The 19,553-nt window shown below is 44.0% G+C and overlaps 1 protein-coding gene across 1 annotated transcript in view; it reads left to right on the top strand.

Moving 5' to 3' along the window:
* The first annotated feature begins 4,874 nt into the window (after positions 1–4,874).
* The window catches only part of Arhgap42 (Rho GTPase activating protein 42), a 227,323-nt gene continuing 212,644 nt past the window's right edge, over positions 4,875–19,553 (top strand). The window contains exon 1 of the mRNA XM_050162229.1: positions 4,875–5,327. Coding sequence (XP_050018186.1) covers positions 5,174–5,327 — 154 coding nt within the window. The 5' untranslated portion in view covers positions 4,875–5,173. The remainder of the gene's footprint in view (positions 5,328–19,553) is intronic.

The following is a 19,553-nucleotide window of genomic DNA, read 5'->3' as shown; positions in this document are numbered from 1 at the left end:
CTTGTGTAGACCTACTACATCCAGGCTTCCTCTTCTTGGCTCTCATATGGTTGGTTGTACCTCTTTGGTTTTCTAAGTCTATTGGATAATAAGCTCCTGGAACCTGGAGACTCATACACAGTGGTCTATACTCTGGCTTGCCCTGTGGCACACTGCTATTTCTTATGCCCATACAAAGTCATTTTATCTCAAGACTAACTTATTTAGCATTTGTTTGTTCACTCTGACAGTAATCAGAGGAACTAGGAGACGTCTATGTATGAGGGACGGCCTGTGAGAACACTTTCTAGCCCCCGAGGAGCCTGTAATTAGTTCACATGGTGATGTCATATGTCACCCAACCTGATGAGGAATGGTAGGGAGAGAACATCGTGGGAATAAAACAATGATTACAACACTTTTTAGTGATTTGTTTTTATTTGTGTGTGTGTGTGTGTGTGTGTGTGTGTGTGTGTGCCAACAGAGGCCAGAAAAGAGCACCACATCCCTGGAGCAGCAATGACCTATGTGAGTCCACGTTTGCTTTGGAAGAGCAGCATGTGCTACTGCCTGCAGAGTCATCTCTGCGTCTCTGCAATGATTTCAGTAACAGAGTTAACAATACTTGTCACATCAGGGCCTAATCTTAATATTCTTTCTCTGTTGTTAGAAGAGTGAGTATATTAGAATCGGGCCAGTGAGATAGCTCAGTGGGTACCAGCATTTGCTGAAAAGTTTGATGACCTGGTTTCCATGCCTGGAATCCACATAGTAGAGAGACATAACTAAGCCTTGAAATTATCCTTTGACCTCCACACATGCTGTGGCAAATAAACAAGTGGATATATAAATATTAATTAAGTATATGCACATGATAAAATATTTTTAAAAACTGAATGTTGATTCCATTGACTTTAAAATATGTCTTCTTTGTCAATAACTGACCAGAGTAAATTAAAACAAATACAAAGGGGCCATGTGTGCTTCCTTTCATACGAGGAACCCAGGTCATTGAAGCCATACGGCCAGAAACAGAAAATTGAACAGTCGTTGCCAGGTGGTGAGGAACGGGCAACAGGACTCGAGTTTAATAAGAACAAAGTTTGAGTGGGTGAGGGTAAAATGTTCTGAAATGAAAGACAGTGAAGACTGTCCACAACCAGGGATGTACTTAGTTTACACATATTTAAGCACAGTAAATGACTTTTAGAAAAGAATCACATTGTGGTAGACTGAATGAAAATGACCCCATAGGCTCATAGGGACTGACAATTATTGGGAGGTGTCATGCTGTTGAAGGAAGTGTCTAACTAGGGGCGAGTTTTGAGGTCTCAGAAGCTCAAGCTAAGGCCTATTGTGGCAGTTTGTTCCTGCTTCCTTTGGATCCAGCTGGATAACTCTCAGCTCCTTCTCCATCACCATGTCTACCAGTATGACACCATGTTTCCTGCCATGACAATAATGGACTAAACCATTAGTAAACAAGCTCCAGTTAAATATTTTCCTTTATAAAAGGTGCTGAGGTTACGATGTCTCTTCACAGCCATAAAATCCTAACTAAGAGAGATGCTTTTGAAAAAGTTATTATTGTTATTATTATTATTAGAGACTGAGTCTGAATACATAGCTCTGACTGTCCTTTTATAGACCAAGCTATTTTTAACTGGTAGAGATTGCCTGACTCTACCTCCAGTTTGCTGGCAATAAAGGCATGTGCCACAATACCAGGGGTTTTTTTTTTTTGTTTGTTTGTTTTGTTTATACTTTGGGCATGATCACGCTGGACTTCACAGACTTGACACGAGAGTGAAACATGCCCTGAGGGGATTCCTTTAGATAAGGCAAGAGCCAAGGTTGTCAGCAGCTACAATGGCCCTCATCTCCTTCGAAGATGCAAGACTCTACAGCTGCCCACAGTTTAGTTGTCTTTTCCCAAACATCATTGTAGTCCTGGAAAATTTGCTTCTTGGAGATGTAGGTCTTTTCTCAAGGGGCCAAAGAGATGGCTCAGTGGTTAGGGGCACACACTGTTCTTGCAAAAAATCATAGGCGAGGAGATTCGATATCCTCTTCTGACCTCCAAGGACACCTGTCCACACGGCACATCACAAATGCTCACACACAGACACATACATAAACACTAAATATGTAGCTAAACACTAAAAAATAATTTAAAAAAGGTCTGTTCTCAATAACTGCAAGACAATACCTTCACAGAAATACTTCTGGAGGCATCTACAGGGAAAGAAGGTTTTGGGCAGATTCACACAGCTGCATCTGCTGCCCAACCCCACTCCCTGTTCACCCTTGCACAGAAACACAAAGCCCAAGTCATCACCACTCCATGAAGCAAACAGAGATATTTCCTGTGCCAATGCCCATGCCAGTGCCAGCGGGTGTGTTCAGCCAACAATATCTGTGCAGCCAACAAATGCCACGTACTGCAAAAGTGCATGTCTCTGGAAAGGCTCCAGTGAGATAAAAGTGACACTTGGAGATTTGGGAAACTTCCATTTTGAAGCCCATCTCTTGCAAACGATCAGGTTCATTTTTTATGGTCGGAAAATAATAATGTGCAAACAAAACTGTCAGTCAGTTCCTCTGAAAGCCCAACCGTTTCTGGTGTCTCAGGTGGCTGGGTTGACGTGGCAAGAGAGAAGGCCAGACTAGCAGCTATGATTAGAGCATGAACCAGACTGAATCATGGGTAACTCTGAAAGCACCCACAGGAAAACTCATTCATTCACACTGTACTACTGAGTGAAGGGTGGCAGAAAAGCCACAGTTCCACTATGGGGTGACTATGGGCTCCAGTCCCTCCTACCAGGCTGCAGCCTACCTGTTTCAGGATTTTCTTTCCTGAACGTCTCAGAGTCAAGCAGGACACTCTGAATTCTGTATCTTTCCATATAAATCACTTTACCTGGGTTCCAGTGGTATAGACAGTCAGCATAAAACATAGAATTACCTATCTACACAAGGAAATGATAACCCAGGTCTTAGAATCTATACAACAGCTGAATGTAAGGCTTTGCAGAAAACTGAACAACAGACAGCAACATTAAAAGCTGCTCATCAAAGGGTGTGATACATTTTTCACAGAATCGGTCATAAGATATGACACAGAAAAAGCAATTGTTCTGTTTTATACTCTTTCAGACCAGTGCATGTCATATGAGTGCTTGGAACAGGAATGTGTGAGGCCTTACTGGTTTTCTGTCCTTCAGTTTGTGTGACAAATAGATGGACATAAAGATAGCCCACTACCTCCCCTTCATAACTGACAAACAGCATTGCTATCTTCTACAGACAAGGCCACACTTAGGAATTAAAATGACTATAACTGGGGATGGCAGGATGGCTTAGCTAACAAAAGCGGTTGCAGTCAGGCCTGAGACTCCAAGTATCTATATATTTATCCCTGGTATCTATAAGACAAAAAACCGCAGCAAAGTGTCCTTGGACTTCCAGTGTCATGAGTTTATACTCCCCCACCCTATACATAAATATAATAAAATGAAATAAACTGAATGTAATTGTCATTACATTTTTTCAAATGTGTGCAGAGTAATAATGAAAATATGAACCGGGTGTGGTGGGGCACACCTTTAATCCCCAGCAGAGGCAGGCGGATCTCTGAGTTCAAGGCCAACCTGGTTTATAGAGTGAGTTCCTGGACAGCCCCGGACAGCCAGGGCTATCCAGGGAAACTCTGACTCAGAAAAACAAAACAAAACACACAACAACAACAACAAAAAAAAAAAAGAGAGAGAGAGAAAAGAAAATTGGATGTAAGCTTTTAAAAGATTTTAAAACAAGCCATTCATGCATATTGTTTATATGATTTTGTCTATTTTAAAGTTTACATGCTATTTTTAATGTTTTTGTATGCTTAACAAATTGAAGCTAAAAGTTTCTGAAATTTAATTGGAAAAAAATGTAAAGCACTTTGATGGATTTTTTTTCCCATGATTTGGACATTTTTTTTTTATAAAAAAAAAAACAGATGGTTCAAATGTACACAGCAATGGAAATGTAGAAACGAAAAGCAGACCCTTAAGAAAAGTAACAGAGTTCTCAGAATTTCTACCCATGAGGCAGGATGGGGTAAACAGAGGCCTCTGTTGCTGCCAGGATGTCAACGGAACTCTCATTTACTTGGTAAACCTCTGTCACAGGGGTGACTTCCTCTGTGCAAAAATTCTTTTTTACCCCAAGGACAGGGTTGCAGCGCAGAGTTCATGTTGACCTTGAACTCTCAACTAATCTCTTCCTTCAGCCTCTTGAGTGAGGGTTTGGGCCACCACAACCACCAAAGGAGTTAAGGATTCCTTTGAAGTACTTGGTCAGGTCAACACGTTGACACCCACCCAGGTGCCAATCTGAGACTCTATAATGGGAGTGCAAAATACGTAAATTTAAAAACCTTCCCACCTTCTTACAGACTGGGGGAAATACTCCAAACACCTCACCGCTGATCAGTGCAGCGGGGCTGGGAAACAGGCAGAACACCCTTCTCACATCGGACGTCTGGGCAGGATCCTGAAGGAAAGGAAACCTGAACGCGACTGGGAAGGAGTTTACTCCAGCAGCCTTGAGAATACTGACTTTAGCCAGAGCTAACGTGGGCGTCCCTTCGCTTGTGCCTGGGAGGGACGCTGGGCGGTAGGGGATGGTTTGGGACGCACCGAGCCAGGCAATCACAGCGGGCCGGGAGGGGAACAGGTCGCGCTCGGGGCAAGGCTGCGGAGCAGAGCTGGGCGCCAGGAACGAAGTGCGCGCGGCGGGGACCGGGCGGGGACCGGGCGGGGACAGCGAGGGGCGGGGAGCGCGGAGGAGGGTCGGCCAGGGAGCTGCCGCCCGGCCCGCGTGCACTCGGCACAGGGGGGCGGGTTTCCCTGCGGGCCCGAGTCGCCGCGGGGCGCCGCCGGTTAAGTGTGCGCCTCCGTCCCCACGGCCCGCGAGTGGCTCTGCCAGGAGACTGTGCTCTGCGGCGCAGCCAGCAGCCTCGCTACCCCCACGCAGCGACCAAGCGACGATGCACCCCGGTGACAGCGCCCTGAGCCTCCGCCCGGCCTCGGGGTAGCTGCACTGAGCCCGGCGCGCGGGGCCCTGTCCTCCGCGCTTCCCCGCGCTCCCCCGTGTTCGCAGTGTCCCCTGCACCCGCCGCTGCCGCGGCCACCGCGCCTGGGCCATGGGGTTGCCCACTCTGGAGTTCAGCGACTCCTACTTGGACAGTCCGGATTTCAGGGAAAGACTTCAGTGTCACGAGATCGAGCTGGAGAGAACCAACAAGTTCATCAAAGAGCTGCTGAAGGATGGCTCTCTGCTCATCGGGGCGCTGAGGAGTGAGTGTCGGGCCCGGGGTCTGCAGGGCCCCCGCGGGGTGCGGGACCCCGGTTGGGAAACTCAGACCAAACTTCTTTTGTTTGAATGGATTGGGGACAAAAGCTGAAGGGCTCCCCTGCTGGTAGCCAACAAAGTCTGTTCTTAGTGGTTCCTATTTACTTCCCTGGCAACACCGGGAAGGGAAAGATCCCCAGACAACCCTTCAGAGTCAACTTTTGTAACTTGTAGCCGAAAAGATGTTGGGACCGAACACTTTTGTTTGTTGTTGTCAAGGTTTCGGTGACTGGTTGTGCTGTGTTTTGTTTGTTTTTATTTATTTTTTTCGTTGTTTTGTTTTGTTTTTAAGTCCTAGAGAGATAGGCATACACGCCTGTGGTGCCTGCACTGGCAAGGCTGAGGCAGGAGGAATGCAAGGAGTTTGAGGCTAGCCTGAATTAAGAATGAAATCACAGGGCAGCCAGGGGAGAGAGTGAGATCCTGTGTCCAAACAAACAAATGAACAAACAAAAACAACAAACAAAAACTCCTGGGGAGGAGTGGAATTAAGAGCATGGTTTTCGGAGTTAATATGAAGCTGGCAAATTTAGTTATATTTTAGAAAAATAATTTCATACAAAGGTGACACTTCAGTAATTGATTTGACTTTTTAAAAATATACTCCTGCAGCTTGGTCATGGGTAAGCTGTTTGGACACAATACAGTAGCAGCGGATTTTACAGTCCTAGAATTTTCTGAGTACCCTTTTTGCCTGCATCGTGTGTGGTGTTGGCCATTGGAGAGAGTTCAGGTCTCAGTTCAAACTTTTGATGATGGATGTCAGTATCTGGATTCTGCCTCCTTTCCCACACCCCTCCCGACAGGATACTTTCCTTTTCTCTCTCCCATAACTTCCCCTTCCACTATTACCTCTTAAAAAGTTTCTCAAGCCAGACTTTCTCATACTGAAAATCATACAAGTAATTACTACACGCTGAAGCTTAACCATCGCCTTTCCCCGGGAAAGCTTCAGCTTTGGAAGTGCTCCTGGGGCTTTGGCTTCTGACTGGAGAGGCCTCTGGGTGGTTTGGTAGCCCTGAGGTCTTTCCAAGAGGTGCTGTCCTTGCACAGGTGGGGTGCTGGACTACATGATGAGGGTCTGTGTGTGCCTGAAGCAGACTCAGCGCTCAGCATCTGATCTATACTTGGAACACTGTATTACTAGCAAGGATTTCTCTTAGATATCTTGAAATTAATGCTTTCCAAGTCCCTTTGGTTTTAGCCATTCCTGGTGCTCAAATATTTATGCACCATGTGTGTTATTTTCCCAGAATAAAGAAAGTATATTCGTGCCCATTGTCAATTAATCTGAATTTGAGACTACTATGGCAATGATTATCAATGCGGTTTGTGGAAATACTGCTTCTTATCGGTTCTTTGAGCCCTGTCTACACAAGTGTGAACACCCTTTTATCTGGTTTGAAATCATGGCTGAGGTCTCACAGCAAATCTTCCTGAGCTCTATGGAGCAGGATGCGGCCTCAGTCCTCATAGAGGCCATCCCTTTCCCCAGTGTGCTGTGCCCGGCTGACTCACGCTTTGCTGGCAGGTGACCATTTGGTGTTTTACAAGTTGAAAATGTTTCCTGACATGTATTTTATTTCACTGACTGTATTTTATGTGATATTACATACTTTCTTGGGATTCTTCGGTTTAGCTTTGTGAAGATCATGTGTTTCTTCTTGACCCTCTATAGGTCTTTTCTGTCGTTTGTCCCTGAGGGCGTGTTGAGGGTGTAAAATCCTGGAGGATGCCAGGAATGCCCAACCTTTTGATATTGGGACCTGAAAAGACACAAGTTTGCATTCACAGCTCTCCTGGGAAGAATGCGGCCTGCGGCCCTGCCCTTGGTTGGACACATTAGGACCCTGCCTTCTGAATTCGGCCTTCTGCCCTTGAATGTATAAACCTGCTGTTGCTCCAAAATGCTTTTTTGCTACCCTTTTCCTTGTGGAAGAAGCTGTTTTATTTCACATTAAATGAACTCCCAGGACTGGTGAGATGGCTCAGTGGGTAAAAGTGCTTGCCATGCAAGTCTGACCACCTGAGTTCACACCCTGGAGCCCCTAGTGGAAAGAGAGAAGTGACTCTCAAAAGTCAATTCAGTTGGTTATAGGCATGCCAACACACACACACACACACACACACACACACATACACACACACACACACACACGCATACACATACCTGTATCAGCTATGAAATGGGGACTTTGGAAGCAAAAGATGCTTGAAGAGACAGGGGAGTACTGCTTTTTGCTCACTGATCCACTTCTGTTCCCCGAAGAGGATACTCCAGGCCAGTCTACAGCTGCTAGATGCCTGCCCTCAGAAGCTGCTATGGTAGTGGCCTGTTTGAAGGGTTTGAAGTTGGCTTAGTGCTTTCCCAGGCCCAGCGAGAGAGCCTTGCTCCTCCTGACTTTTTTCCTATCTACCTAAGGAGGTATTCAACTGGTTTAATAAGTTGTGTCTGTGATCCATTTCAGGATTTGACCTAAACTTGTTTCACTAATAATGGTTTTCTAATATAACCTGTTTAACTAAAGATAAGAGTTTCTGATTTCTATTCTTACTGATGTGGTACATTTTTTTCTGCAGGCATTGCTGTGTATTTGTTTGTTTACTGCAGAGTCTTCTGCAGCCCAGACAGGCCTTGAGCTCTCTGTCTTCCTGACTCTACCTCTAGAGTCCCACGATTGTTGGCACATGGTACTACACTCATTGTGCACGCTCTTTTGTTTTACATGTATATCCCTTTCTCAGTAAAACTATGCATGTCTCCTAACACTGGTCTCTTTAATTGATCGTATAGAAGATTGCTTATAAATTGAATTAGATAGTTTTATCTTGTGGGTTTTTGTTGTTGCTGATGTTGGTTTCTTGTATTTTGAGACAAGGTCTTACTATGCAGCTCAGACTGGCCTTGAACTTGAAATCCAGCTGCTTCAGCTTCCTGAGTCACAGCATTCCATTACCATACTGAGTTGAGCCAGATTTAAATTTTATTTTCTACATATTAGTGTTTGCTTGCATGTATCTGTCTGCACAGATGTGTGCAGTGCCTACAGAGATCAGAAGACGGGGTCAGAACTGAAGTCGGGGTCTGGGACTGAAGTTATAGACAGCTGTGAATCATGATGTGGGTGCCGGGAATCAAACTCAGATACTCTGGAAGAGCAGCTAATATTTCCATTTTCCTATCTTCCTTCCTTCCTTCCTTCCTTCCTTCCTTCCTTCCTTCCTTCCTTCCTTCCTTCCTTCCTTCCTTCCTTCCCTCCCTTCCATGAGGTGAGGGCTCACAATGTTGCCCAGGTTCATTTTGAACACCTAGACTGGTTGCTCTTCTTGCCTTCAGTTTCCAGAGTTGTCGGTCTGACAGGCTCATGTGGTTCCACCTCATTCCATTTTTCTACCCACTCTGAGGAAAAGGGTGATGGTTTAGCAGATCCGTCTTGACCAGAGTTCAAATCCCGAGGATGATAGCTGGCAAGTAGCTACAAATATCACTCATGTGATTACCCACTGACTTTGTCACACATCTTATATCTAGAAGTGACATTTGACCATGTTCTTAATAAAGAGTGACTCAAGTTTGGTTCAAGCTGTGTGACTCAAAAGTTCCACCCTTATCAAATATTATGTTATTGAACTTTATTCCTTTATAAGGTGCCAGTTTTAAAATATTTAAATCACAGGATTTTACTTTTTTTTCTTTCAAAGAATCATGTGATAAAATATTTCAGTATTATTCCTCCATATTTTTCGCATATAATTATTTTTTGTCTATTCTTTGCGTTTAAATAATTTTTGAGAGAAATGAACTTTTTCTTGAAGTAGACTGCAAAAAGAAAAGTTGGGTGGCGATCGGGAGAGAATGGGATTAAAAATATCTGGGCTTTCTACTGTTGTAACTATAAAGGAGAGAGGTGTATGAAGTGACACACGGATTAGCTTGATTTAGACATTCTGCAGTATACGCATGTGTCAGAATGTACCTTTGTGTGCCAAAAGTGTATACATTTTTGTCAGTTTTTTATTTGCGTATGTGAGTGCAAGCACATACACATGCAAATGCCAGAGGACAACCTCAGGCGGTCATTTCTGTTTTACTGTCTACCCTGTTTGTACAGTCAGGGTCTCTCACTGGCCTGGAACTCACCACGAAGACGTGGCTGGCCTGGGTGCAACTCCAGGGATTCTCTGGCTCAGTCTTCCCAGTGTTGTGACAGACACTTTTTGTTTGTTTGTTTTTGTTTTTAAATGTGGGTTCTGGAGGTGGACCTCTGGTCTCCATGCTTATACGCTAGCCATCTCCCCAGCCTAGTGTCTGTAAATTAAAATAATCCACCAGTAATTCAAATACACGTAGCCCTCTGTATCTGCAGTCAGCGAGAGAGCTAAAGCTCTGAACGCAGAGCACCTTCGTCTTATCCTTTTCTCACTTTCTGTTCTACTTCTGTGAGGAGACGCCATGACCAAGGCAACTCTTACAAAGGGAAGCCTTTAACTGGGGGCTGGCTTCCAGCTTCAGAGGGTAAGTCTGTTATCAGGGCGGGAAGGGGACAGGCCCGATGCTGGGGCATTAGCAGAGAGCTTTACATTCTGATCTGCAGGCAGCCAGCAGAGATGCCTGTGTGTGGTGGAGGTGGTGGTTAGTATGATCTTACAAAACCTCACAGCCTACCCTCAGTGACACACCTCTGTTGTATGATGTTTCTATTCTTTTTTTGTGGAACCCGCCCCCAACTTCCAAATAAATCACACACAGAGGATTATTATTATTTATGAATGTCTGACCTTAGTTTGGCTTGTTTCTTCCAACTTTTCTTAACTTTGAATTAACCCCTTTACCTTTTCCCTCTGGGCTTTTTTCTTTCCTTCTTACTCTGTGGCCGGCTGTGTAGCTGGGTGGCTGGGTGGTGGGGTGGCTGGGTGGCGGGGTGGCTGGCCCCTGATGTCCTCCTTCCCTGGTTCCTGTCTGCCAGCCCCACCTATCCTTGCTCCTGCCTCACTATTGGCTGTTCGGCTCTTTATTAGACTATCAGGTGTTTCAGTCAGGCAGAGAATCACAGCTTCACAGAGTTAAACTAATGTAGCATAAAGAAAAGCCCCTCCTCCTACAAGGCCACACCTTCCAATTCTTCCAGCCAGGTCCATGAACTGGGAAATATTTGAACATATGAGCCTATGGGGCCATTTTCGGTCTAGCCTCCTCAGTCATTTCCCCAAAGCAGAATAGTGCAGCAGGTTTGTTTAGTTACATTGCAGTAGGCATTGTAAGTGGTCCAGAGATGAAGCTGAGTGTTGGTGTGATCTGTATGGACTCTATGCCAACACTACGCCCTTTAATAGGTGATGTGCTTGGGTTTCGGTGGTTCTCGGTGTCTTGGACCATCCTGGTGGATACTGAAATAAAATGAAAACCCCTCTAGATAACACCTGTCTGCATTCTTCCCTCCAATCTGCTGGGCAGCATCTGGGCCAGCTTTCCTCTCTTCTGGTTTTCCTCTCAGGGGTTTATGCTGGAACTGGATAGCTATTTGGTTTGCAGTTAAGAGTTGCTTCAACTTGTTTGTTCGAAGTTCTTAAGGGAACAACCATAATGGAGACTCATATATATTCAATTATTTATTGTGATTGTTGATCATATGTGTGATGGCAAATTATGGCTGCCAATTTGACATGACCTGGGAACAGGGAACCTCAGTTGAGGGCTTGTCTCCATAGGAGTGGCCTGTGGGAATGTCTGTGAAGCACTTTCTTGACTGGTTCATTGATGTAAAAAGGCCCAGTCCATTGCGGACAGTATCATCCTCTGAGCCGTAGGAAGGCAGATTACTGTGAGTTAAAGAGCCAGTAAGCACTGTTTCTCCATGATTTCTTCTTCAGTTTCTGCCCTCACTTCCTGTCCCAACCCTTGCTCATGTTGTTAATCCCAGCATTGCAAACTAGGGCAGTATGTAAGCATGAAATGAATTCTGTGTATTACATTCATACTATCTTAAAAGCAGATAAGCTTATAATTTTAATGTAAACAATATTGAAAAACCAGCACAAAATTTGTCAACTCCATATAATTAATTTAATGATGCTGTTTTGCTGAAACTAATTTTCCTCTCACAGAGATTGTTGATAACATCTTTCCCAGTGGGAACTCCTCCAGCATCGATACCTTGTTGATGGCCTTTTCTCTCACACCCAGCCATTCACTGGGCGTATCACCTGCCTTCTAGAAGAAGATGCTTATGACACTAGTGCCCCATGACCCACCCCACAAAGATGCATTGCGCTCATTCCAGTGCTTGGGATGCGGTCCAAGTGGATGTAGACTACACTAGGGATGTAACTAGCATACGTTAGCATAGCTCCCCATAGATATTTATTGTCACAGTCACAGACATCAGTGTGACGTTCACTGCTACACATTTATTGTGATCTGGAATGAGATACGCCTTAAAAGTAAAAGGTAAACCCAGTGTCAGTAAACACAGTGAACTGTCTTAGAAGGAAGCTTAGGTATGCTGGTATGGACCTAGGAGCCTACTGTGGAATGAGGAAGGCATTCATGGCTTGATTTGGTAAGTTGGCTACGTAGCAAGATGTCAGGAGACTCTTCTGTTAACAGCAGTAACAAAAAGGGGTTGTTGTGGGAAAGATGATGGACCCCATCTCCTTGCACAAACTCAGCCTTGCTCATAGACTTCCACTATGCCAGTCTCTGCTTGGTATACCTGGGACCTGCTGTGCATTCAGAAGTTTGGTTGTGTGGGGAAAAGAATTAGGTAAAAGGGAGAAAGGAAAAGCCTACAGCATTTGAGAGGCCATCCATGGCTTCCTCCAGTTTACAGAGTCATTTGCAGGGGCGCTGATAGTGTCCTCTGAGGCTTTTCTTGGCATCTGAACTTGCCATCAGGTTGTCTTAATTGAACTGGCATCTGTGGTGCCTGTTTACTCCGGAGCGGCTTCATTGCTGTGCACTCCACTGAGGTGGTTTCGCTTGCTGGATTGGGGAGTCCAGTCAGAAGTGTGAGTGTGTAATTACCTCCCCATTCATTTGTTTCTTCCAGCCCTTAGAACCCGACGTAAACTAGCAGATGCCTTTCAAACATGCAGTAATTAATTTTTAGGAGCTGGATTCAGACTATGGCGCTTTAAGGTCATTTCAGGGACTTGTTCCTTGGGAAGGCAACCATACTTGTGCTAATTTCAACGGGTGCCTTGGTGCTCACTGGAGTAGAGCTAAACCAGTCTGGCTGATTGTTCCAATCTACCTCGTTGTGTGTTCCACAGGAGCTTAGGGGGCTCTCCAGAATGGTGTCAGTCTCTCCTGCTTTCCTTTGCAGAGGATGGTGTCATTGAGTTCAAAGGTCAGAAAACTGAGTTGCAGTGAGAACAGAAAGGCAGTGCCTGTGCCTTGGAAGGAACACCTTAGCAGTAAGTACTATGGCTCAGTACCCCCCAGCCCTCGTGGTTGGAGGCCGTGCACGCAGTACTTACATAGGCAATCTGCCCATGCTAGCTTTCAAGCAGGTGCCATGTGCCGCCTCCCCCGCCTGCCACCAGGCAGGTTCAGCTTGTAACTCTGCCAGTTTTTCCCTCTCTTTGAGCCTACCAGATCACTGCACTGAATCTAATCATCCCTCCAATGTGTCCTCAGTAGACTAGGCCTCATCGACTGACAGCGGCTTTTTATTGACTTTAATCTTGAGAGTTAGAGCCCACTGCCAAGTGTCTGGTCACGTTGGTCATGGAACCCTGGCTTCCTCTTTCATAGCAGCCAAGCTCTCAGTTACAGTGCCTGGCTTCTGTATAATCATAGCAACTCATATAGAACTAGTTCATCCTCACAGCCCCTGAAGCAAAGGGAGAGAGAAGCTGATAGAAGGACAGTCATTGAATGTAATTATTTGTAGTGGTGCACGCCTGTAATCCCAGCAATTAAGACACTGAGACAGGAAAATAAGAAGTTTAGAGTCATCCTTGGCTACATAGTGAGTTGGAGTTCAACCTGAACTATGTGTGACCCTGTTTCGAAAAAGAAGGAGAAAGAGAAGAAGAAGAGAAAGGGAAATTTATGTAAACTTTGGCCAGGTGAATGTAAACTTAAATTTTAAAGGAAATTATTATTGGCTGGTTGTAGTGGCCCATGCCTTTAATTCTGGGACTCAGGAGGCAGAGACAGTTGGATTTGTGAGTTTGAGGGCAGCCTCTGGTCTACAGAGTTCTGGGACAGCCTAGGTGACACAGAGAAACCCTGTCTTGATGAACAAAAGTAAAAGTAAAAATTACTTTGTGTGCATGTGGTATTTGAGTTTGGCATTATACACTATGTGTGGATGTCAGAAGTTAGCTCTTTGGAGTTGGATAGAACCCAGGTTTACCGGATTACACAGCACACACCTCCATGTTCTGAGTCATCTCCTGGGCCCAGATTTAAACTTTAGTTAGGATATTTCTAGGAGGCATCTAATTGGATGTGGATAACCAGAAGACTCCACAGTATCTAACTTCACTGTCAAGAATCTAGCTTTCTTTATACCCTTCAAAAACAGTAGCAGGGATCTTCAAGCAAGAGGATTGTCAGTTTCAGGTTCTCCTGGGCTCTGCAACCAGATCCTGTCTGGAAAAGAAGGATCTTGTTACTACACTGAAGCAGGAGTTGTGGTGGAACCTGCACATGTAGCGTCATGTAAAGAACATGGTTTGCTTTAGAACATGTCAAATGCAGAGCAGGAAGATGCACATGGCTGCTCAGGTTGCTGGGAATTTTCAGTTTTGGGTTTTTTCCCAAACAACCTTTTTCCTTTTTGCAGAGGTGTGGATGCCTAGAAAATTAGGAGGGCCTGCTTTTCTACATTTTGCATTCTTGAGTGGCAATAACATTTTAGATTATAATGGAAGTGCAGGGAGAGGCAAGAGTCACATACCTAATGAAACTGCAGAACAGTTTGGTGATGATAGATTTTTCTTTTCAGTTTTAACTTTTAGATTGGGTATCTTAAGATACCCGTAGGTAATTTAAGAAATGCGGAATCCCTGGGTAGTGGTGGTGCATGCCTTTAATTCTAGCACTTGGGAGGCAGAGGCAGGTGGATCTCTAGGTTGGAGGCTTGCTTGGTCTACAGAGTGAGTTCCAGGACAGCAAGGCTACAGAGAGAAACCCTGTTTCAAAAAGCCAACATTTAAAAAAAAAAAAGGAAGAAAAGAAAGGCAAATTGTGGCATTTTTACAACATTGGCTTATCTGATTTGGTTGATTTTTTTTTGATATAATAGAGAGTGTCTCATAAATAATATTATATGATGATCATACCTTGCATGTCTCAAGAGTCTCAAAAGTGGAATAGGTGGATGAGCAATTATTCTAAACTTAAAGAGTCATATTCTGCAGATGAGACAAAGTTTTCCGACGTAAGGTTCTGTCTGCAGGGAAGATGGTAGCTTAGAAAATGACTTTTGCAGGTGTGCCTGCAAGGTGCAGACAGACAGTGAATGTAGTTAGGCTGGCTTTTTGTTGTTTTGGTCTTTTGAATATGTTTTATTACCGTTGGCTAAAAATAAAAAGCTGCTTTGGCCGGTGGCAGGGCAGAATATAGCTACGTGGGAAAAGTAAATTGAATGCAGGGAGGAAGAAGACAGAGTCAGGCAGACACCATGTAGCTGCTGAAGGAGAAAGACACTGGGACCTTACCAGCAGGACCTTACCTTGTAGTGATACCTAGATTAATAGAAATGGGCTAATTTAAGATGTAAGAGTTAGTTAATAAGAAGCCTGAGCAAATAGGCTAAATAGAGTTGCAAATTAATATAGTTTTTTTGTGTGGTTATTCAAGTCTACGTGGCTGGGAATCGTGAGTGCTGTCTCCGTTTACAACCACACACAGCTGACACTGACTTCTGAGGTCATCCTGGGAGTTATTAGTGCGAGGAGGCAGCAATAATATTGGTAGGGTCTACGGACTAATCAAGAGCAGGGACTGATGGGAAAAGGACACTCAGTTTGGAAGGAGGGAGGAAGATTTTGTGTGTCTCAGTGTGAAGACTGAGCAAAGCCATGAAGATGGCTAAGGAAGAAAGATATTTGTCATCTAAGTTATCAGGAGGGGATGTTCGAATGACCGTTGTATACACACACACACACACACACACTCACTATACAAACTGTTCANTATAAATGATCTGATTTAAAAGGATAATCAGGAATGGGAGAATATGGATGGATGTATAGGAAGTCTGACCTGTGGGGACAGCATTGACAGAGGGACCCTTAGAGGGTAAATAAAAAGAATATACAGTGTATTCTGAACAACCATGATGGAGGAAAACCAGATAAGAACCAGATGACAGATGAGTTTTGTCTCAGATGGTCAAGTTTAGACTGTGTTGGGTGCTTGGCTTTTCTTCTCAAAGCCTACTCATTTCTGTGTGTCTGTCTGTCTGTCTGTCTGCCTTTCTGCCTGCCTGCCTGCAGGTCTGTCTCTCTATCTGGACAGGGCATTTCTATGTAGCTCATAGTGGCCTTGAATTCACTAGGTAGCCCAGGTTAGTTTCAAGCTCAGGACAACCACTTCAGCCTCAAGAGGGCTGGTGTTACAGGCGTGAGCCACATTCCTGGTTCCTGGTCCCATCTTGATTCCTTACATTGCTCTCTCTAATAAAGATTGTACTTTTGTGACTGTTCATGGCTGGCGAAGTGATGCTGTGGTACCTACTTGCAGCAGGGCAAAACAAGATTTGCGTCATCAGATGCTCCCCTCCCTGTGCATCTTCATGTTGAAGCTTCAGTTGGCCTCATGTTTGAGACTCTGCTTTGAACTTCAGGCAGGGCATATCCATGTCATCTGAGTATTAAATCTGGATAAAAGACATGGAGAATGTTTGCTTTTCAGATGAGTTTAGCATTGTCACTCACAGGTGTGCCTGGCTAATAGCATTTCTTCTCTGATCATGAAAACATTTAGTACTTGGTAGGTGTGCGTAAGATTCAGCATTAACAGGGTCCAGTTGAGCAGAAAGGGCCTGGGTTTTGGAGTGAGCAATGCGCCTTCTCAGTTCACCCCTGTTGTTTGTACGTGTGGCCATATCCCCCACTTCTCTTGTGACTTTACCCTCTTCAGAGGAGGGAATAATGTTTACTTCATGTGCATTTATTTCTTTGTATTGCATATATTTACAATTTTTATTTATAAAATGTGCGTGGCTATTAGTCCTGCATGTATGTCTGTGTCTGTACACCGAGTGTGCACATGACTGGTGCCCTCAGAGGCCAGAAAAGGGATCATATCCCCTAGAACAGGGGTTACAGCCATCTCATGTGTGTAGGGAATTGAACTCAGGTCCTCTGGAAGAATTGCTAGTGCTCTTACCTGCTGAGCCTTCTCTCCAGCCTGTACTGAATGTTTGACATCTGCAGAGTTTATAGGGCAACGGATGACCTTGGTGTTCAATGTTAATTTTCTTATCCTTTCCCCCTCTAGCTAATGTTGATGCTAGGAAGTGAATGTGCTTATTAAATAGCCAGATTTACAAGGGATTGTGTCCAGCCAATATCTGGAAATGCTGAAGTCAAATGCTGTCATCAGACCACTTAATAGAGGAACTGATTCCAAATTCTGTGGGAAGAAAAATCATTGAGAAAAACTAGAAAACTATAGAATGTTACTACAATGAGATAAATTAGATTAGGCTTATCATGAACTTGATGTTTATGGCTGGAGACATGGATGACTCAGTTGGTGGAGGGCTTGCCCAGGATGTAGTGAACTCCATGCAATTCAATTCTAGCACTACATAAACTGGCTGTGGTAGTGCGTGCCGCATGTATCCCAGCACTTGGAAGGTGGAGACAGGAGGAGCTCAAGGCTTTATAATGAGTTTGAGGATAGCCCGGGATACATGGAACTCTATCTCAGACAGGAAGGAAGGAGGGACTGAAGGAAGGAAGAAAGGAAGGAAGGAAGGAAGGAAGGAAGGAAGGAAGGAAGGAAGGAAGGAAGGAAGGAAGGAAAAACAAATGGACATTTGCATTATGGAATCTTCTCCTGGGCCAATGGGATGGTGCAAACCTGAGGAATTTAGTTCAGTCACCAGAATCCACAGTAGGAGGAGAAATTGGAAGTTACCCTCTGACCTCCACATTATGTACAGTGACACATGATAACTGCACATCACACCTGTGCTCAGACACATGCTGCACACATGCACACACATGTACATATATTCGCCCATATGTGAGTACACACGCATGCACACACAAACGCTACCCACATACATCTATGTGCACACGCACATGTGTAGACACATGCGTAACACATGCACACGTGCACATACATACATGCACGCAATGCAAGTATACACATGCTAAATGCATGCACACATGTACATATATGTGCGCACATGCACATACATACATCCCCACACACATGAGAGCACACACACACACAATTTAATGAAAGAATCTTTTGTTCAGCGACCATGAGGATTTGTAGTGATTTACATAAAAGTAAAATTATACAACTGATTATGGTTTGTTGTTAAAATGCTGTATTAAATATCACATGTTTTCAAGATACTATTTAAAAGGATTTTTTTTTGACAAGGTCTCACAACATAGCTTTGGCTGATTCTCCACATAGACTAGGCTGGCCTCAAACTCAAAGAGATCCACCTATTTCTGCTTCCTGAGAGCTGAGGTTAAAGGTGTGGACCACCATAGCCGTCTCAAAGGGCTGATTTTAATTTTTTGGGATGCTTTTTTAAAATGCCATTTATTTTTTGTTTCCTTACTGCCATGAAACTTACTGTATTAAAAATTCAGTGATGTTTCATATACTTAGAATTGTACCTCATTACAGTATTTTTAGATTTTTATCACACCTGGTTAGCCCTCCCATCTCATATTTTAATAAAGTAATACTGCTATTATAATGTTCCAAAAAGAGTGTTTTCTAGGCTGTCCTAAGATGATAAACTTTATTTCATTTTTAATTGAACCTTCTGTGTCAAAATGGACACAGTTAAATACAATATGCATAATTCAATTATAGTATGTGCGGTATCCACAGCATTCTGTTAAATATTTCCGTTGCGTCTGAGTATTTTCTGTTAACCATAGAAAGTCCACAGACTGAAGATGCTATTTACGTGTAAGTAATGTAAAATAGCCTACACACGAGATGTAACGGGAACCAGAGCAGGCGGCGTGTCATGTAAAGCAACATCCGCAGTGGGCTCGAGTTCACCGAGAGGACATTGGGTCATGTGTCCGCTATGTGATTGAATAGGCTTTAAATAAATTCATTTTATTCTGTGTGTTCTGCCTGTGCATATATCTACGCACCAAATGCCTAGTGACTCTGAGTACTTGTGGCAGCACCTGCCCTGTGCTCACTTAGTCCTGAACATGGGATGCACTGTGTATACCCTCATGCTGGACACAAAGGACCACAGCCTCAAACACCCCAGCTGAGATTGCAGTCCACCCTATGCTAGGAGTTGTAGAGTGTTTTTGTTTTGTTTTGCTTTGTTTCTGTGTATATGAAGTTCTCTGTTTTTACAGAAACACAATGGCTTAACTATTGAAAAGAATGATTTTTTAAAAAATATTTTCCTTTTCCAGAATGTACCACAATTGGCTGTCATACATAGTGTGAAGTCCAGGAAGGGATTCCAAGTGGCTATGCACTTAAATGTACTTATAACTGAAAATGATTAGGAATGGCAAGCAAGTGCTATTAAAGTTTACTAAATTCATTACTTACCTATGAAACATAAATTTTATGATCTAAATTTGAGAGAAAAATTAAGGTGTGGAATTGTTTATATGTTATTGTTATCATATGAGGAAAATGTGGCCGTGAAAATTCAGTGCAATATACTGAAAAGAAATGCTATGTGTAATGTACAGGGGTGAGTGGGGGCTGTTGTTATTAGGGAGATCCCAGCCTTGGCCCTGCAGGAAGTCATGGAGACCTAGTGGGAGGCTGGGGCAGTGCTGGAAGCCTTGCTCTACAGGTCTCTGTTGTGTGCACTCGTGTGTGTGTGTGTGTGTGTGTGTGTGTATGTGTGATTGTGTGTGTGAGTATGTGTGTATGTGTGTGAGTGTGTGTCACTGCTGTGATATAATGCAAGATAAAAGCCTTGCTCTACAGATCTCTGTTGTGTGCACTCTGTGTGTGTGTGTGTGTGTGT

This window comes from Alexandromys fortis, unplaced genomic scaffold (genome assembly GCF_014885135.2).
Source record: "Alexandromys fortis isolate MF-2015 unplaced genomic scaffold, M_Fortis_MF-2015_v1.1 scaffold_112, whole genome shotgun sequence".
In the NCBI taxonomy this organism is placed as follows: Eukaryota; Metazoa; Chordata; class Mammalia; order Rodentia; family Cricetidae; genus Alexandromys; species Alexandromys fortis.
Note: the sequence above shows the minus strand (reverse complement) of the source record. Positions and strands in the feature narration are given on the sequence as shown.